Below are 22,397 nucleotides of genomic sequence, written 5' to 3' on the forward strand. Positions count from 1 at the left end.
CTTTCATGCAAATGAGAAAGTCATGAACACAAGTACAAAGCCACAGCAAATGAGAAGCAAAGCCTAATCAATCAGGGTGTACGTGTGACAGGTGCCAGCAGTCTGAACCCTTCATATTGCCGACAAAAAACTAATTCCCAACAACGCAGATGGCACAAACAATAACATGACAGCGCGCCACAAGCGCTCACTCATCACTGTGCACTCAAGAAAAGCCTACGAGCACAGGATCAATCACTGCGCGAGGGGGAAGAGGATAAAACGACAGGAGAGGAATGAAAGTGGAAGGAAAGCACCCGTGAAGACGTGCACGCACGTATAAACACCCACAGACACTTGCCGAAAGAGGACCGAATGGAAGCGGCTGTGATCCAACAGCCACAGACACAGCAGTGAGTCATCCTGGCTGTTGTTTTCATCCAGTGGGAATTCCTGGAAGAGGAACACACCCACACCAACGCACCGACACACCTCCATACATATTTATGATGTGTATTACTGTGTCCAGGACTGAGTCAGCATGTCTGAAAACACATACCGTATCCATCTATAGTTCAACAACCACAACACACACCTGTGTGCTCGCAGTCTGTATATGTTGTGTTATCCAGTCAAACAGAGGATGTGCTCAGTGGGGATAAGAAACTGTAAACTTTGCTAGTATTCTAACATTGACCAATAGCAGTTTCACTTAACAATGTTGGCCTTTTGGGAAACAAGGACACACAAGTCAAATAAAGGACACTTGGGCCCATTGAGACCTGGTACAAATGCCTTATTTTTTGTGACCCATACCAATATTAGTCCAATACATGGCCATTTTAGACCATTTATGAACTTTTGTGCTGAGTTATTTCAAAGACATAACACCACCCCATTAAGTTAGCGTTTAGCTTGCCTGCTACACAAACCCTGCTGTCCATCAACTTCCGGCACCACATTTTCATGAAAGACGTGAAAATCATGAGCTTGCATTTAACAACACAACTTCCATTAAGAGCAAGGTCCGTGATGGGGCAATTAAAAGAAAGCAATCGAGAAAATTATGCATCAGTACATGCTTAGGCGATGGATTTCTTTAATTTCCTGGTGCCAACAATTTAAATACATAACAAAGATATGACCTAATTGCACTCTGCAGAACTCAACTGCAGCACACGGCATCAAGTCCCGGATTTCTTCTATTTACAGCGGCATAGAAACAGCCCTTAAGTGCAGGATCCGGCTTCAACCTCATCATCTCTGCTGTACGTTGCAAAATGAAAAAGCAGAGAGGCCTTCAGAGGTGGAGGACTCATGTAATATGCATAGCTGCTGGTTCTTTGAGTTTGTGTGAGTCCATGTGTGTGTGTGTGTGTGTAACGGCCAAGCAGGAAGAGACAGGGGAGGAATAAGAAGCAGCCAAACATATTTTGGACACTGCTCTGGTTTTTCCCTTTCTAGCTTGAAATGAAAGGACCATGTCAGTCCACCAGAGCAAAGGCTCTCCTCTCCTCCGCTTACAGTCCATCTCAGTTCATCTTTGTCCTCTCCTCCGTCAACATGTGTGCTCCTGTGACACAAGTCACGCAGGTGTAATTAATGTCTCGATGTGTCGGTTAAAAATGAGCATGCAGGTTTCCAGCATATACAGAGGGTAAAGAAGGTTAATTAATATTGTACAGGACCATTAATATCAGAGGAAAATGATATCTTCACATCTGAGCGGGGACAATATCAAGTCACATATTATGCACTTTCAAAAGGCAAGGTTCAAGATAGATTTTTTTTTAAAAAACTGTTGATCTCAGGCATTTTAAGAGATCTCTCAACTAAATTAAAGGAAAAGAGATGAATAGGACAGGATGAAAGTTCAGTCTTAATTACTGCCGGGATCTCATTGACTGCCGGACCAATTACTGTGGTTTTTGTGGGTAATGTATACGTGAGTAAACGCTGCAGTGCTTATAATTACAGCAGACATCAGATTCGACCAATCACCAAGCTTGGCAAACACAAACACACACACACACACACACACACACACACACACAGGCGTTGATTCATTAAGAGACATTAAGCATTGTGGGGCCATTAGGCAAAATGAGAGATGCTGTAATATGGCAGCGAAACACACAAAGCAGTAAATCAAAAGTGTTGTATGTTTGTTGAGGCTTTGTTGTTTTTTAAAAGTTGGTTGGTTTTCAGTTGTTCATTAAAAGGTTTGATTAAAATTAAAATAAAAACAGTAACCGTATTCTTTTGAAGAAAATGCATAAAAAGAGTCATTTGGGAGCCGTAAGAGCCAGCTCTTCTAAGGGAGCCGAGCCAAAAGATCTGAATCTTTGAAAAGAGTCGGACTTCCCATTACTAACACATATATATATATATATATATATATATATATATATATATATATATATATATATATATATATATATATATATATATATATATATGTGTGTGTGTGTGTATGTGCGTGTGGGAGAGTGTGTTAGTGTGACCAATCACATTACTGTCAACAGCAAGAGCTCAATGCAGCTGTGATTATACAACAAGTGACACACTTACATAAAATGCACCAACACTGACTGACAAGATACACATCTATGATTAATGGCTGTTGTCAGCACACTGTTACAGTAGTCACAGGTACAGGTCACAATGTCATCATCACACCGCATCTAAACTGGGTCATATTATGTCAGAAGAAGACACGGAGCAAAGCAGGCCGTTGTGTGAAGGATAAACGGCCTTTTCTCCCTTTGATTTCTTTGGGCGATCGCTGTGCTTCTGTGGCGAACGAGTTCTCTCTGCGAAAAAACGTATTTTTGAGCGGTGCGAGAGCCTCGGGGCCGACCGACTCATGATGAAACAGAATGAAATATCAGTGATCGATGCAAAACAAGCAAAAAAAAAAAAAACTTATGGGGGAATACTATGCAAGGAAGAGAGGAGCGAAGAGAAGAGGATGAAAGAAAGAAATGAATGAACGAGGTGAAGTGACGGGTCAGAAGACGGAGCATTGATTTTTACTACACAGAAAAGTATACAACTAGTCGGCTACACTGAGTGCCTGAGGGCTGCTGGAAGGAATTCAGAGATAATCAAACAATGTTTCAGCCATGTTTGCTCTCTCTGTGAAAAGTTCTCATGCTCAGTCAGGTACTTTTTTCAAGAACGAGCTCTCAGAATACTAAAGACGGCACGAATGATGGTCCAGTCATCCTACCTCACGCTTATAAAAGAGGAAACTTAATTGAATTGTTGAAGGGACACGTTTGGCGAGTACAGCCTGCTGCTCTAATCTGGCTCGATGTGGAAAATGTATTCATCTGTAGTGGAGAGGTGATTGACAGCTGGCAGAGCTGCCATATGGGCTCTGGCAAGGTTTGAAAAAACAGCAGGTACTTTGATCAAAGCAACTTCCTATTTTCATCGCCACGCTTCAGAGTACATCTGCATAACAGCTTTGCCCAAAGGGAACGCTGACACAGCAGGCTGAGCTTCCGCGGCACCAGCACGGTGAGACACTGGATGTGACTGTGTATATGCTGTACTGTATGTAGGCGAGGGAACACAAACACACGCAACATAAACTCCCTTTCTGTTCCCTCGCAGCCAGAAGTCGGGACTCTCTCTGATGAGGATGCAGATAAGAAGGCACAGATTCAGAGGATTGCACTGGGGAAGTCTTCAAAGGGAAACATCCACTGTGTAGAATGGCTCCGATGGAGTTTAGGCCCAAATTAGAATCCTTTTTTAGCCAAATGTTGCTCCACTCAGCGATGGATAACATTCCACTCGTTTTGCTGCGACTGCAAACCTGAGTGCCACAGCATTGATTTACAAAATGATGCTAAAATGTTCATAGTAGTATGGACTATTTGCTATGAGAGGTCATGTCAGCACTCACAACTACAGATATCAAATGTTTCTATAAATGCTTATAACAAATAATTCTTACATTTATTGTACGTCACGGTGGATAAAAGCATCTGCTAAATGACATGTAATGTAAGGTCATGATTATTAGGCATAAAAGAAAACTTCATCACAAAAAGTCATGAAGAAGTTTAGGATCAAAAACATTACTGTTGTTACTATACTATAGCTAAGTGGTAGTGGGGTGTGGGTTCAAATCCCAGCTCTGCTAGTCTACATGCCGATGTGTCCTTGGGCAAGACACTTAACCCCATGGTGCAGCGTGTGAATGGGTATGAACAAAAATGTCATACCCTGTATGAACTGTCCCCTGTCAAATAATCTAACATTTATATTTTGGACTAGTCCAAAAGCAGCCTAACAGCCTTTTCCCTGCATCTATGAGCTGGAGTAAGAGAAATTCAATTAAGATGCAGAGAGAGATACGGTAACTCTAAATATTATTAAAATTAGCTTTAAAAGAAATTGTTTCATTTTCTACGCACTCCACTCCGATCACATACCCTGGTACAGTAGTATTTCTGATTTTCCTCCACCACCAGAGCAAGCGTGCGTACTACTGGTTGTACTGTACATGTACCACAGTTTGAGAACCAAGGACCTGGATCACATAGTGCAAACTGTGCGGAATTCAGCAGATGCCATCTGTCCCACTTTCCTCCTTATTTATTTACATCAGGGCATTAGCTAAGGGAGAGGGGGGAGCTGTTGTGTGCAGCCTTAGCATTGTACACTAATAAAATATTAATAACTAGTTTAGCCAAATAGTATTTCTGGTGTTGACTGAGGGAAGACACACAATTTAAAGGTGCAGTCGGGTTATCAGTCTCGTCCCTGGCAGTGGACAGAAACTACAGTTTTATAAGCTGTGAATGTCACAAACCTGAAAAGTGGAAACTACTACTGATGATAAATTTGGTAAACTAAAGCCAGTAGAACCAAATGCTTCCAGCAGAGAAATTTAAACATCTCCCATTATGCCTTTTAAGTCTTAAACCCATGAACCGTGCCAAGAACTATTTTTAAACTTTAACCACTCACTTTCATTCAAATCAATAAACAGGAGAAAAGTTCAGGTGATGAATGCGGCGAATCGGACCGGGGTGTTCTGACTTTGACTCTTTCTGTTTTTATGGCTGTGATCCTGCAGGACAACAGCTGTGATGAAGCTTGTATATAGTGTTCTGAGCACGGGTACACTCAGTGGAATCAGGCAGGTTTTCAGCCATGAACAGAAAAATGAACCGTGAGAATCAAAGCATTGATGCACAGTGAAACCCCAACGCGGCTTCCCACAGCTCCGCCTGAGTAAACTCAACGGAAATTATCAACAAGGATAAAAGTTAACTCACTGCTACTATATAACTGGAAGGTTAGCTACATGAAGAGGAACGATTCCAAAAATCTTACATGTTTACCTCTGTTCACACGCAAAAACACACACACACACACACACACACACACCACCACCCAACAAAAGAGCTATCTAAGCAATGGATTCTGACCACTAAGGACAGCCTGATGAAATATGCATGACAGGGGAAAGAGCACACCACATCAGTGTTCTGCCTTCCTCCCTCCGAGCGTAAAACATTGACAACGGCAGCACTTGGCGGTGCGGCAGCTCACCCGCTGCATGGAGCACCGAGCTGAACGACAGAGGGTTGGCAAGTTCACATCTAATTGTGGACCTCACCCATGGGAGCACTGGCCAGAGAAAGGAAAGAGCTGGACAGGTTTGCCTGACTCAACCCAGCAGTGCTCAGCTGTGCGTTTGTAGAGAACGACGTGACAGAATTAGGGCTGCAACTAACCATTATTGTCATAATCGTTTGATCGGATGTTTATTTTCCCGAATGAATCGAGTGCTTGTCAGAAAATGTGGATCAGTGTTTAAATGATGTCCTCAAATGTCTTGTTTTGTTATATGGTGCAAAGAAACTCGAACCTATTCACATTTAAGAAGCTGAAAAATCATAAAGCTTGTTTGAATTATTGAAAATTGCATCTGATTGACTCCTACCTGCTCACGTGATGCAGTGGCTCCTTGTAGCTTTGTTCATTTTTATTTTATTTCCACATTTTTCACCTTTTTGTAGAGCTGAAGGCATAAATATTTATTTATATTTTCTGTGTCACATCCAATGTCTAGGTCAAATGCGATATTAAAAAACCTCCCTGAAAGCCGTTCCCGACACTTAAACAAAGTAACGTGTACTCAAAGAAGTACACATTTGGAGTCCTGTCCATCTTTGGATCCACGTAGGAACTACATAAAATCCCCAAAAAATTTTTTCTACTTAAATGTATACATGATGTTATCTTCATTTTAAAGGTCAAATATGTTTTTTTGCGGCTCCAGATACATTTTATTTGGGTGGAGAAGGGACAAAAATGTCTCTTTTCATTCTAAAAGGTTGCAGACCCCTGGTTTATGCTCTTCAATGACACATGACAGTTTGCTTCAGCGGGAATATCTGAAACTCAAGTGAGAAACTTCAAAATGCTATTCTCTGTTTATTGTCCCTTAACGACTTCCTGCCGTCATACACACAGACGTCTCATTTGCTTGTTAGAGATACTGTGCAAAACCATGAGATCAAGACGGGAATCATTTCCATCTACAATAGGAAAGTTGACAAGTCGTCTGGTCAGCGCTTCATTTAAGCCAATCTGCTCAGAAACACACATCGACAAATGCAACACTGATAATGTGCAAAAATATGCACGCCACAGAAGAAAAGCACTGATCTCAATCTGCATGTTTCAGTTGATCTGCTTACTCTTTACACACACACACACACACACACGCAATGGGAAAACAAACACTCCTCTGATCTGGCCTCCTCAGGGCTTTGGGTGCTCTCTGTGAAACTGCTGTCTATCTAGACAAGAGTCGACCTGGAAACAGAACAAAGACCCAGCTCCTCACTTCACATTGTTATTTAGCAAAGTCTGTTCGCAACAAAAGACACACAAAAACACTGAAAGGAACTTTACACACACACACACACACACACACACACACACACACACACACAGTCTTTGCTCGTCTTCAAAACTCTTTCTCATCTTCCCTGAGCATCATTGATCTGATCTCTGAGTCAGACAGAGACGTATGAGAGTCTGAGCTGTAAGCAACAAGCACCACTTGAAACAAAACATTAACCATGCCTTGTAAAAAAAAAAAAAAAAGAAAAAAAAAAAAGCTTTGCCGATAAAGATTTAACCTGCACGGTGAATTCAGCCTCTAATTATGCTTGCTGAAATGCCACATGCAGGGATTTAAATGAGCTACTTGATATTCTCAAAGGATTGGGGCTATGTAATTGCTGCTGACGCATTATAAATGAGGGAAAAAACACAACAATTAGAGATTTGGGGATACAGTTGATGAAGTGTGTTGATGAAGCAGCTTTAGATTGACTGAAGGAAGGACGATGATATACTTCAACACGCTTTACAGTTAGCTCAGCAATGCTAATATGCTAACTACAAGTGGGGCACAAATTAGCGCAAATGGCAGGAGGGGGGGCGAAAACTTGGGCAATAGGTTCCTGATAAAGCTATAGGAACTTATTGCCAAAGAAGAACAACAAAGTTGAAGATCCTAGTTTTTATTTGATTTATAAAACCTGCATTTGCACTGACTAACAAAGCATCATCTCACCTGCCGCCAGCAACCCACAAGCTTTTACTATTTAGAAAAAAAAACTGTGTCAAGAGCATCTTTGTGCATACTACGTTTGCCGCCATGTCTGCAACCACAGCATACTACAGATATAATTCTCAAGAGAAAGGCTGCAAAAAAATATCCCGCTCTTGTCTACATGCCAATTTGTTCCAGGGCAAGACACTTAACCCCAAATTGCTCCTTGTGGCTGTGCCAGCAGCCTGTGAATGGGGTATGATAGATGTGTAATTGGAAGTGCACTGCATATAGACGGAAATGAAAAGGCTATCGTGAAAAGTGCTGTGAGTGGTCATTACAACAACCAAAGAGCTATAGAAACACAGACTCTCCCGCATTTATTTGCTATTCAGCACCAGAACACAAAGTTCATGGACGGCTTAAATGAGATAAAGTCAAGAATGTACCCCCTAAAAATATGTATACGTTTGGATTTCTTTGGCTGTTATGTGCACACTATTTTTGTCACGTTATAAAAGAGTTAACATTTGCTGCATTAAGTATGAACAGCATAATGCTTAATTTATTAACTGCCACTGAAACGCTCAGATATTCAAGGCAAGAGTGTGAAGGGCAGAGACATGAGCGGTGCTGTGTGTTTTTTTTCTTCTCAAGCCCAAGGACTGACAAGACCACAATTTGTTTACGAGACTACTTCTCTGTTGGAGTGAAAGCGGCAGCCTGATAAGCTGCATGTAGCCGTGAACCAATGACCTGTGTTAAGGAGGCGTAATTGTCTTTTTACAACAGGCTCTAAATCTATCTTCACCCTCTCTTCACAAGTTCACCCCTACAAATGCCATGCAGACTCTGGTTGCCTAGCAGCAACTGTACTATTCATGATTTCTTTTTTTTCGGCTTTGTTTTTTGACTGATGAGTAACAAAGAAAGCTTCATTCCACAGTGTTTGTTGCACTTTGGTCAAGATAGAATAGTGAAAGGACGTCATTGTCTTCATTAGTGTGTTTTTTTCTTAAAGAGGGAAGTGTGTGCAAGCTGCCGCGTCTTCATGCGTATTCACATTTGAACCAACCTGAAGCCATCTGCATGTAACCAGCCAGAGTGCAGATCCTCCTCTCACATCCTCCACTGGGCAGGAAGATGGTGATGATGGCCAACAGGGAGCTGACAGCCAGCAGAGCACAGCCGCCTGAACAAAGCACTGCACTGGTCTGAGAACAAAACACACACATATAGAAAGAGCAATTTAAGTTTAACTCCACGTGGTTTGACAACATTTTCATATTGTTGAGGAAACAGTTCTGCTTGCATTGTCACCTCGCCACAGATAAATGTATTTATTGTATTTACCCTCCTGTTATAAAGTTATGATCCATTGCATTGTTTTGAAAATAATCCCTGAAAACCAAGCGCCTGTCAGCTCAGGTCAGATCATTTAATCTCACATTCAATCCTTCAGCAGGTTAATGGCCGTCTCAGCTGGAAAACAGCACTCTGTGGCCAAACAACAGGGACCTGTCCCTTTTCATTACGTCTCCATTTAATCACGTACACGCGCGCTGCGGCTGGAGAAAAACTGAGGCAACGGAAGGACTCTTAACATTTACAATGAACAGAACCGTTCACGTTTTTTCTGTGTCTTTAGATGTGTGCACACTGGCGGCGTATCGCAGACGACACATTGTCATCACCGTGATTACGCGACGGTTTGTGCTATCGGGAAAATTCCAGCGGTTTGTGAAAGCTGAGAAGTCGCATGTCAAAGCCAACATGTGGTTATTACGGTAGTTTCACTTGTGCTGTTGCAGGAAGCCAGTTTTGGCCTGTTTTTGAACAATGAGACAAAAACACGAAAACACATTTCTCCATTTAAAATTGTTAATACACTATGTTAACATGCAGTGAATTGTTAATAACTGTAAGTAATTTAATTATTTACATTTACAACTATGTAAAAAGCATTTTCTGATTGCCTTGTCATGAATAAAGTCACAATTATTTGATTTAATTCTCTTCACGTACGGATATCCATCAGTTAATAAAGTTGTCTGGCGGAAAAAATGTCTAGTAGAAGTTTGGAAAAGCTCGCAAGAGCAGGGTCTTATCAAAGCTCCGCCCTCAAAACTTTGTCTCATTGATGCTGAGAACATCATACATCAGTGAGTGACAGGTGCACCAGAGAATCAATATCGTCAGTCTGAACAAAGGGACTGGTTGTTTATTACGGTTTATCCCAGTACTGCCACAGCTACAGACACTGATTTTCCCCCTTAAAACTATATTTACTGACAGTTATCAGGTAAAACTACAGTTTTAGTCATATTACAATGACCCACATTAGGGCAAATACGTTTTTTTATACGGTCTTCTCTTCTAAAATGTTCTCTTCTAATTTTCCTTTATCGGAAATTATAATTTAAGAGGGTTGTTTATATTTGAAAATCGTAAAAAAATACAGATGTGTGTTTCAGGGAGTCAAACTGGGGAATGAGCTCAGGGATTAGTTTTATGTTATGTTACAGAAAAGCCTTAAAATAATGATGCATTATCATTTAAATTTAGAGAATGTGAATGGGTATTGTGTACTGTTGTTGTTTATTGTTTCTTCCCATAAATGTGGTGTTGTGGTATTGTTGCTGATGGGTTATTCAAATAATCATACCGGTTACACCAAAATAAGCTTCAGCCTATTCCTTTTTCAGTTATTGACTGATTTTTTAATATCTAGACATTTCTTCCTCGCACCATAACTTACATCCCCAGAGGATTTAATCAAAGTTTCCTTTTTGAGTTACACTCCTCAAAGTCAAACACAGGCAGAAACAGAACCTCCTTGATGAAAATCAATTAAGGTCAATAGTCAGATTACTGGTAAACATAGTCATCAGGCTTGAGCTCCCTATAAAAACATAGTAAAACAAAACAAATGTGTTCTTTTTTTAACTGTTGCTCAAAGTTAAGAGCCTAATACTCACAAAACAAGTCCAAACGTGTATTTAAGTGCAAAGATTAATGTTTAGAAACGGCTTTTAATCTTTCTTAGGCTCATTTCCAATGTCGGACTAGACAAAAACATTCATTTAAATCATTGCAAATGCATCCGCGGTGCGGCCGTAATTGTAGTTCTTTAAAAGGGGAGAAGAACACAAAAGTTAAGATGAAATAAAACAGACACATTTATAAAGTTATAAAGTATATGTGGAACCTAAAGAGTTTCAGTCAAGTGCGCGTGTGTGTTCCCCCACAACCTCTGCGTCCCCGCGGTGCCGCTTGATCCGCATCGCCTCCGACACCAACTCTACAACTTCAATAACGCCACAACCCACCGTCCTCGTCAAATTTTAAAAACGTGTCCGCCTCGGACAAGTGTGTGACACGCCGGCACAGTCAGAATACAGCGGCGCACATTAGTGATTAGCATGCAGGCGGGGGCGATCAGAGAGAAATGTCTAACATACACGAGGGAATTAAAGCCCTGAAACATCATGTCATTATGCATGTCCCTGATGAGACTGACATGAATGGAGGCAGGATGAAAGCAGAGTGATTTCCATGCCTGACGGAGGATTTAATTAGCCTGTTCTGGGCGTTTGGCAGAGCTGGGAAATATCGAGGTGTCGCCACGTTGCTGGCAATGATGATGATTATACTTTTGACCTTTATTTGTCCAGTTTTGCCGAGAGTGTGTGTGTGTGTGTGTGTGTGTGTGTGTGCGTGTGTGTGTGTGTGTGTGTGTGTTTCACCCCCCGCATACAGAAGAGTTTACACACGCACACACATCCACATCTGGATTACAGATCAGCTCATTGAGAACTGCTGGGAAGTTGTAAGTGCCTTGCACAAGGGCACCTTGACCGTATCAATTAAATAAAGGTAGAACGTGTGCAGAATGAGAACTCCTTCAGGAAAGCGATTTTACAGCAAACCATTTCAAGACTATTCAATTTAATTCACGATTAAAATGCCATCATTATTTAGTAATCATTACTCGGTGCTCTGTCTGGTCACGTTGGCTTCCTTTGTAATGGCTCCTGGGACAGGAAGTAATGCACGCCTCAGTATTAGGGAAGGAAACAATGGACAGAGATTGTCTTAAGAAAATATGGTCCTCTGTCTCCAATTAAATCCTAAAACGAATCGCTGAACGATTCATCACAAAATAATAGGACTTGCAACATAAACAAGTGCAAAATCCACTGCAATTGTTTGATCAAGACAAAATGTGTGTTCAAATAAAAAAAAAGTTTTGTGATCTGATTTCTTTTTTCATGAAAATGACACTTTTTCAAAATTATCAATTGTACCAATTCAGAGTCACACAACAATCACAATCTCTGTCAACATAATTGCAATATCGGTTGTTGTTTTTATAAAATTTACTTATCAAGGATTCTCTTGCACACATTTTTCTACACTGATGGAAAATAATAACTTATTGTGTTCTTTTATGATACGGTTATGTAATATTCTTTCAAATACCAAGATATTTCTTACTCTACAGAGCCTTATGCTCTTTTAAAATAGACACACACACACAATTCAGTTTAGACATGTGTCCAATGAATGAAACAACACTATATTTTGATTACTTCATTAAGTCAAATTTGTGTAATAATTTGCACCCAAACAAAAATGATCAGATGCTATAAAATGAATGAATATCTGAGCAGGATATTTCCTACAGCTACAATTAAGATTGAATACTTTTTGTTCTGATCATGTCAGATCTAACGTCGTTGTTCTATCCCATCTATACCAATAGCAATATTCAGTTTCTCTGTTTTGAACCTGTCATCTACGAGAGAGCGGAGAAGAGGCAGCAGCCCACATGGAGATTGAGAAAAGTCATTAATGTCTTTGGTCTTTGTTCTCAGTTCCCTCTCACTGGAATGATATTCATGTATGCAGAGGAATGTCTCCATTCTCAGCGCTGCTTGATCTTGGCGTGCCTCGTGGGCACCCAGTGTGCAGCCTACCTCCCATCCTGCTGTTCTCAATTTGCTGTGACACATTAAAGGTACCTCGCGTCTCTTATAGGGGAGTGGCAGCCGTGTTCAGTTCTATAAGATACACTTTCACCAAACAACAAAAGACACATTGCGCAGTTGTCGTCGTCGTCTGAATCCAGTTGGACAAAGATGATTCTCCTAAGCCATAATAGATTATTTCTCTGTGGCATTTACACACAGCCCCGGAGACTAATAAACGTTATCAGAGTGATGCACGGCTACGTTTAGAGAAAACAGCTAAGATTTAATTTAGCTGTATCACAATTTATCGAATCGCAGCGATGAGTCTCCGTGTGAACGTGTTGAGATGAAACAAACTCATCAAACCATCATCAGGTTTTACAATTTCTGGTACTTAGTCGCAAATGAGCTGCTAACAGCACTCGTCCTTTCAGTGAGTCTTCCTAAATTGACTGTAATTAAGAGTGAACAACTGGTCGAGCCACTGCAACAGCTGGAGACAGAGCCAAAAGTGGAAAGGATGGAAATCGTGGCGAGAGGAAAATTACTTTTCCCTTTTTTTTTTTCTCCAGCAAAAGACAGACGGGGGGGAAAGCCTGACTTGTCAAAATGTCTTTGTCTTTCACTTTGCAGCACTTTGAAATGAGCATAATTGGCAGACTTGACCCGAAACCAACATTTTAAGGTACAATGTGTAACATTTAAGAGGGTTTATTGGCAGAAATTGAATATTCTAGCCATAAGTAAGTGTTTGTATGAGGAAAAAATTGCTTTAAAATCAAAATTGCTTTTGCTGCCTCAGAATTTAAGCTTCTAATACGTAATTTAGGTAAGGACATTGCTATTGAGGTCACTATCTTGTGCTGCCATGTTCAGCAGTCTGAAAGGACAAACTCGTCAAAGCCTGTCCATCACATTTTAGCTGTGTTTTTGTCGAGTGAAACGCTTCGGTGGTTTCAATGTCGTCGTTCGCTGTCTTCATACAGTACCAAACCGAACTGTACCATGACGGAAACACAGCATTCGAAGCAGAAGCTATCTACGTAAACACAAAGACGAACAGTATGCTTTCTGGTATGCCACGGCCACCGTAGTCACCCGGCGTGCTTGGGAAATGGGACGGGTGGGCAGATTAGTCTTCTGTTTGTTACAATCTGCAGTCTCATCATTAGATGTCACTAATTCCTACACATTGGACCTTTAATCCCACAATAAACTGGCCTGGTGCAGCTGTTTTCAAATGTTATTGTGCGGATAAAACCAAAGGTTACAGGCACTGACACACATATACGACGACCTTACTCTGTCATAAAGAAACTTTACTGGTTTTCCAGAATATACAGTCCATGACCTGTGCATGATGGAGACCAATACAAAAAAAAAATAATAACATTGCATCCAGCTGCTGTGAGTAATGATGGGACAGTCTGAAGGATCCTCTAAATGTCCAATTACATTAAGGAAGTCAGGGACTACACTGTAGAGGCCAATGAAATTTCCCTGTCTCCTCAATTGGGAGTTACAAGATGGAGATGGCGAGGCATGACTCATTAAATGGACTTTGCTTTTCTAAGCTCAGACAGAAAGAATGTAAATGTGTCAGCTCAGGGTTGTGAAAGATGTGAGGTTCTTCAGCTGTGCCAGGCAGAGGAGACAGTTAATACCCAGCACCGGCTCTTGACAGAAATAACCCCGCACTTTATAATCCAATGCTTTGCTTTTATGGAGGGCAAGAGGTGAGGCTCGAACACTGCAGATCCACGGACGAGCAGACATGACAGGTTTGCCTTCTCGCTGGAGTGGTACTTTCTCTGTGTGTGTGGTTCACCGTTTAACAAACTTTTGATGTGGGGATCCGAGACAATAAACCATCACAACCCCCTTTCACGATAAGAATTGTGACAAAAGCAAATCTGTGCATAATACAATGTTTCATTTCTGTATCATTTAACGTCATTATGAGTCAATAAACCAGTCATATCCAAACATATACAGTACGTGTTTGATAAATGAGTCACAATTTTCCTATTTGTCTTGTTGAAAATATGTAGATGTTTAATAGTCTTTTAGCGGGGCCTTTAGATCTGAGCCAAGCTCCCATTTCTTGTGATTTGCTGCTGAATCATGGGGTGATTACGGCACGAATCCTGACTGTGGTGGAAAATGAACAAGCTCTCTCATTTGGCTCATAAGTACTGCTGATGTAAAGTAAATCTCAAGTAAAAGACTGTGGGGGGGGGGGGGGGGGGGAATACATGTGCACATTTATTTTGCGACCGACAAAATGACTCCATCCCAGGAAATAGGGCTGGGTATCAAACTTCAACACTTTTGTGGTGGTAATCGACCAAACTTCCTCTGTATCACCTCCCCAAAATGTGTTGCAATTTGATACCAAATTTCAGTTCCTAAGAAGTTAATCACAAAAGCCAAAGAGCATGCAGCACACACTTAGTCTAAGGTCTAACAGTGTTCATGACCGGCCGGAGCTCATTCTCCAAAGGTGTGTGATTAAATGTGAAAGCAGAGAAAATGTGTATCAAACTCCAAATATCAATTCTATATCAATACCCTGCCCTTTCTGGACACAAGGGATAGGCTGCGGCAACCCCTAAAGGCTCTGGTATACTTCTGTGCACATCACACGCACACCGAAGTCACATATCGCGGACCCTGGTATATCCCATATTGACCCATATATTGCTACCAAAGAAGAAGAGAACGATGTTTGGTGCGCATTGCGTGGACGCCGAAAGAAAAGGAAGACCCTGCCCGATCTGGTAACAGGATTGGACCGCTATGGTGGACAGGTATGGCATCTGCGTGAAGCTGCCGTCTCGTCTTCTGTGCGCTCTCATCCGCCCTTTGATAGCATAATCAGCATTCAACAGTGTGAGACCCCAGGTGCTCACACTCTAGCATCAGCCTTGACGTGTCGAGCCCTTTAGTACGATGACACAGCTTCTAAGAACATGTCTGAGGACACCGGAGGTGTTACTGCTCCCATCGACCTCACACACACACACACACACACACGCATCAACTCGATGGAGATTTCCTATGTCCACTCCTCTTTCTGTGAAGTGTTTCCCTTCCTCTGTACTCTCTGTCTGCTCGTCATCATCATCATCATCATTGTCTTCATAGGAATCTGGCCTAACAGAGCACTAATACCAGTAAAGCACCAGGCCTCCACCCTCACATTATTAATGTGCTGAGTTAGATCCATCTTCCTCATTGATCTTCACAGGGAGGAGACAAAGGGGAGAGGGAGTGTCATACAGAAATGTGTATCTGTGTGTGTGTGTGTGTGCGTGTGATGGTCCTGTGAATGGCTGACGATGCTGTGTGTTCACTTAATACGAGACGGAGAGAGGAGGTAAGTGAGAGACGGGAGCGGAGATTAATCACCTGACAAGTGGATGGAGTGTCCATTTGTGCCTCGGAGACAGGCTGCAGATAGGATGTGACATTCAGGAGGACGTGGGAGCGCACACTGCTCCCTCACAAACATGCACAAACAAACACTAACAAACGCAGGCTAACAGCAGAGTCACTTATTATTAGTATACATACAGACACAGAAACTAATCCATTGATCTGGTTTCCGACACCGGACTTTCCTGGACGGTCAGCGCCTGCAGTGATCACCTCCCCTCCTCCCATGCCATCATTTGCTAATTGGCACTAAATGTAAAGTGCAGCTGAGGCTCATTTGTTCTGCAGTTATTTGGTCATAAATAAAACAATTGGTTAAATTGAAATTCTGGCCTGACTGCCAGTAGAGAATCAGGCCAATCAGTAGAGACTGACAGTAGACAACCTCTCTGAGTGCAGTCAATAATCAAAATATAAAAGGTTTTTTACTTTTAAACACAGGTGGTGTTTGTATATTGGCTAAAACTGTCCAAATATATATGATATGTGATATTATATTACAAATGTTACAAAGAAAAACAGACCGCAGCATATTTGTTTTATGTTTTTATATTAACGCAATTAATGCAGCTCCTCTTTGTTTACTTCCTGTGGCAGCTAACCTTTAACCACAAATGCCACCATACTATCCAAAGAAGACGAGACCATCACACTCTTTCATCTTGGCAGATATGAACAATGATAACACAGCTGCAAAGCTGCATTTAATGAGGTTGAGGTATCACAACAATGCAAAAAACACCCCGTCTCTACAGCTCACTAGTCTACGGTACAGGAGTGCGTTATTCATCAGTGAACAATGAACAAGGAAATATGTAATTGAGAACTAATAGTTGGCTAACTGGACACTTAAAATTAAATTAGTATTTTTAGAGGACTATGGACTGAGAGAAATCATTCGAATGTGCATCTGGAGACACATCAAACACTCTCCTGTGAGTAATGACAATAACAACAATTGCATTAACTGCAAGTAAAACAGAGGAGCCACAACATAATAACACAGTATACTTTCAATCAGAGCCGGCCCAAGCCTTTATGGGGCCCTAAGGTGAATTTCATTTGGGGCCGCCATTCCACCACCTCAGAGTAGCCGGTGCTGACCATCATCGGTACAAATGTATGGAATTAAAGGGCTGTTTCACCCATTTTTTTCCACTTGTGGGCAAAGCTGGCCTCGTATTCATTTACATTTTCGTATTCAAACACAGTGTGGTGATACTTGGCATGAATTAAAAAGTAAACCAGTTTAATGACTTTGGTTTTTAAAATTTAGAACAGATGTGCACTAAATTCTCAGCTCCAAAATAAAACCAAATAACATGAGCTCAATGCTTTTTAGATAACTAAATATACCTAAAGATATCAACATTTCTGTAAAATGTTAAAATGCTTAGTTACTTTTAATGGCCTTCATGGCTCTTAAATTAGACCTGGGTTTTGTTTTTCCATCAATGCATAGAAGAGCTAAGTGCTAAGATCCAAACAGGTTGGAGTTTGACTGAAAACACAATTAAAGAGCCCACAAATAGTTCTAGAAGTGAATTCTACTGCTCAAAAACAAGGCAGTTTTACAGAATGACGCCTTCTTGACCCCGTCCACCGCTGCAGTGCGGCTGTATACACACACAAACGATAGTTCTGCTTTTCAGACAGAGGATGAATCATACACATAATGTTACATTAATTGTCTTTCCAACGACCAAAGAGATGCAGAACGATAACATCAACACACTGCAGCTTTACAGTATCAGTATCTGCCTTTAAACATGCTTCTTTTGTGTTCATTCTACATTATTCTATAAACTTTATAACACGCATCAGTGTTACGATGAAAATGCGAAAAACACAGCAAATATTTTAAAAATCTATTATTTAAGATTTTTAATGTTACCTTCATATAAAATCTAACATAATCCTCATCTAATCCTAAATCTTTTAGACTGGTGCAGGCGTACAAACTGTGACATGAATGGATGTTTACTTTGTATAACTATATATATCTGTACTGTATCAGTGTCAGTCCCACAGTAACACTATAGAAAGCTCCTCACTGTCATCAGAGGCCCAGAGTGTTCTTCCAGGATGCCACACAGGATGTTCCCCCGCTGCAAAGTAATGCTTTAATGTGGGGTTAAGTCTTTGGTGTCATGTTAAATGAAAACAGAGCGAGAGTCGCTTGTACAGCTTGTTTTTTTTTTGACTATGACTTTTTGACTTGGGAGGATTGCCACATATCCAATCACTTACAAGCTGCTGGTAAGATATTTGCTCCACCACACCGCCGCCCAAACAGGTAGCCAGGATTGACTAAAGACATGATAGAGCAGTTTTCTTTGCAATACGGTCATGGAATAACCTCCAGAACTTTCAAAAGCCCAATGATGTTTGTCTCTCTAAGTGAATTCAAAGCCCTGCAAAAATAGCTGTTAATACATTGCTATTTTGTTGGTATTTGTTTAAAAATGAAGACCTTTCTCTTAATTGTTACTTGTTTGTTTGTTAGTGTATGTTTTATTACTGCAGTACAATGTGTTGACGTCCTGATTAAACAAAGGTTAAAATAAGAATCATAACAAAGTATCAACCTGTGCAGGAAACCTCGCTTCAAACATATCAGAGACAAGGAAACACAGAGAAACCTTTATAGTTCACGTGGCGAGGCGCGTGGTGCACGTGGTGTGCAGGGATGTTTGATCAGGATCACAGCTGTGAGCAGGAAGTGGCTTCAGACAACCTGTCATTTCTCTTCTTACTCCAACCAAACATGTACTGTATGTTCCTGGATTAAGAATAAGGCATAAGTAATTTAGGACCAAGTGAGAGGAGTGCTGGATTAAATCAGAATCAGTCAGAATGAAAAAAAAACAAATCCGGACACAATACGTCAAATAGTACAAAGTCTGTTTCTTGGCGGTCACTGTATTTTAGAGCGTAAACACCATAAATAACCATCAGTTTCTTCATACATACTAAGGACTACGGGTCGGCAGTTATGATCGTGCAAGGCTGGTTTTCCGCTAAAAACAGTATCTCCGTGCAACAAACCAAAGCTGAAATACGGGTAAAATCCTTTAAGTTCGCCTGCTTTGCCTACCTTGTCGCAACACCCATTGCAGAGGGTGAAGAATATAATTTTGTGGGGGAAAAAAAATCCTCCTGTGTCTGAAACAGAGTGTATCAATAGGGGCTTCCGCAGGTTAATGTGGCCATTAAAAAAAGAACTGCTGTGACTCTGGCCTGGTTTCAGTTTGACACCTGCAACTGTTGTTGCCAAATGAGCTGAAAGTGCACAGTAACCCGTCACTATGGACCTGCCACTAACTTTGGTCACTTTGATGGCAGCCAACACAATGTCTCTCGTGTGAGTCAGCCAAATGTGCCTCTGAATAACGACAACTGATGGCTCAGTCAGGAGTGTATGTAATTCCTAATATTAAGTTTTAAGTCGAAACTGCAGCCAATTATTTCACATCTTCTTAGCAATTAACCACACAAAACATCCCAAAATAACAATTATCATAATAAACACAATAATACCAGGGAGTTAGTATTTACATGCAGAGACATTATACGCGGTGTGCTGCTCATCGCCGTCATGTTTTCGGGGTGAAAATTGCAGACTGAGTGTTTCCACACACACACAAAAGAGAAAAAGAGACCATCAATTACCCCAGAGAGAAATTACTGGAGCTTTCTGCAGTCAGAGCCATTATCTTCCATCATGTTCTCCGTTTTCAAAAGAAAAAGACGATTAGAAAAAGATTTATTTCCACCTATGAATAGACATTGTATGAATATAAACTGCCTGAGGTACCACCTGCCAAAAAGAAACTCAGGCTCTGGTCCCAGAACCGCTGCAGAGAGACATGCGAACATCACAGCTTTAGTTTCACAGAGGAGAATCGTCTTTATGAAAACCCTCAGGTAGAGACACTGACTCATATGGAACAGTCTGTTATGAGGGGCTGCGGGGACACAAGAGAGAAGCTTCTATTTTCGACACGCTGTGCATGAAAGAAAACGACAGTCCTGCTGTCCCGCATCAGAGCAAACACTGGACATTAAAAGCCGTCCAATAAATTCCCTCGTTCACTGTTTCACATGTTGAAAATGATGATGATCAGGGCTTTGACAATGGATTTTCTTTATGGGGTTAATCAAAAATTGCATGATGAGAGTGATCAAGTGTCCATCTGGCTTTGCTGGACACCACCTGCCACACTCACACACAGTCTGGTTTTTGTGACTTCAGAAGGCCTAAACGCACCCTAGCCATACAACATGTAATCAAATGTAATAGTTATGTAAGACTTGCTTTTTGTCCACATGATGTGACTGCGAAAACAAATTTAGGTCCCCGCAACATGAGTAATAGCTGGAACACACACACACAGTGTGGAGCACAGTGGAGCAATCAGAGCAGCAGGTTCACACCCCTTTTCCCACTAATCAAAAAAAACTTCCTGGGTTTAAAAGAGTTTTTGACCACTGGGAATGTGTTAAATCGACTTCTACTCCCAGGTCAAATGCATACAGGTTTTTATTGCCTTTGCCTCTGATCAGCGTTAGTGGGACCAGAAGCAGCAGGTGAACACGTTGATTTCATCTTCGTCTGCCTCTTTTTTGGAGGTGATGCAAATTCTGGCATCATGTTCAGCACAATGTTGAAATGTGCATTCATCTTCCTCGGCTGTTGGCACAGCCACTAGCCATGAACATACTGTCTTAAGCATACTTTTTTACAACTTGGGACAAATAGTTAGAGCTGCATCTTCAAATCCCATGTTCAACCGAGGGCCTTTCTAGGTGGTGGTTGCATGATCTCCTTGTGTGCACACGGGTTCTCTGTGGGTACTCCAGCTTCCTCCCACAGTCCAGAAACATGCAGGTTTGTTTAATTGGTCAGTCGAAAATTGACCCAAGGTGTGAATGTGACAGTGAATGGTTGTTTGCCTCTGCATGTTTGCCCTGTGACGGTCAGATGACCTGTCCAGGGTCCACCTTTCACCCTATGTCAGCTGGCATTGGCTCCAGCTCCCCCGTGACCCCCCTGGGGAGGATAAAGCAGTGGGCAATGAGTTCATCGAGATAAGCAGTAGGTGGCGCTAATGTCCATGCCACAACATAAGGATAACAAGGTGACGAGGCAACTTGGTGATGCAAATAAAGAGCACCAATAGGGGGGGCTGTGCGAGTCTCAGTTGATATAGGGAGATAGGCGGGGTACACCCTGGACAGTTCGCCAGTCCATCACAGGGCCACATAGAGACAAACAACCATTTACTCTCACACTCATGGTCAATTTAGAGTGTCCAATTTACATAATCCCCAAATCTGCATGTCTTTGGGCCGTGGGAGGAACATGCAAACTTCAACTATAAAGGCCCTTGTTCCGACTGGGGCACAAACCCAGGTCTTCTTGCAGCAAAGGCAAGAGAGCTAACCACTACACCACCCGTGTAGCCCATCACATAATCATTGTAGTACTATTTGTAGTAAGTGGAGCAATGTTGTAATTTCCACATCTCTCCACACATTCCTCCTCTAACCCACTGTAGCTGCCGTCATTTAAAATTCGGAAAGAATTTCAGGCACATGATTTCCAAACATCTCTGTCTATTCGCGGAAACACTTTCCACAAGCTTCATTGATTTCAAGATTTTTCGACACATACTGTGATTCCATTCTGGTGTTCTTATAAAATGTGCATAAAAATCAGGCTGGTAGAAACCCATCTACAGGAAATGGAAAAGGCATTAATCACCATTTTTGGCAGTAACAGCCAATTTCAAGAATCCTGGGTATACCTGCTAATTTTACTGTGAAAGAGGCTTTACACAAAGCTCTCACACAGCATCTAATACTTTGAGTCAAAGCGTTAGCAGATACTGTAGATAGGATTGTTAGAATTCCTCCTGATGTACGTGCAGTACGGTGTCCACAACAAATATCATAAACACTAGAGCAGCACATCAACAGCTTCTGCTCCTGTTTTTCCCCCCTTATTATTATTTCTCTCTACTGTCAGCGAAACGGCTGCTGATATCCTGGAAAGACAGTGGTAGAGAGAGGGTGTACAGTATATAGGTTGAGGTGATAAATGCATGGGGCCAGAAACTTCTTATTAGCACCTCGCTTCCGTCCATTGCTCGCTCTCGTTCATAATAGATCACAAAAGTGGGATTAGATGAGACGGGAAGATCAAATAGCTGGTTGGAAAAGTACGGGATCCCTCACAGGCGAGTTTAATGATGACATCCCGGTGGTGGGGGCTGGTGGGTCAGAGGAGAGGAACCCCAGGCAAAGTTTCTGCTTTCTATTCTCTCTCTCTCTCAATAGATGCTGTGATTGAATTATAGCGCAACTGATACTTTGGTGTATCAGTTGGTGTAAACCCCCACCCCCACTCT

General features: G+C 41.5%; 1 protein-coding gene across 2 annotated transcripts in view; it reads right to left on the bottom strand.

The window, feature by feature from the left end:
* LOC131458782 (LHFPL tetraspan subfamily member 7 protein) overlaps positions 1–22,397 on the bottom strand; it is a 123,494-nt gene that overhangs the window by 77,777 nt on the left and 23,320 nt on the right. For both annotated transcript variants that reach the window (XM_058628042.1, XM_058628040.1), the window contains one exon: positions 8,649–8,787. In XM_058628042.1, coding sequence (XP_058484025.1) covers positions 8,649–8,787 — 139 coding nt within the window. The remainder of the gene's footprint in view (positions 1–8,648; positions 8,788–22,397) is intronic.

Source organism: Solea solea, chromosome 4, assembly GCF_958295425.1.
Source record: "Solea solea chromosome 4, fSolSol10.1, whole genome shotgun sequence".
Taxonomy (NCBI): domain Eukaryota; kingdom Metazoa; phylum Chordata; class Actinopteri; order Pleuronectiformes; family Soleidae; genus Solea; species Solea solea.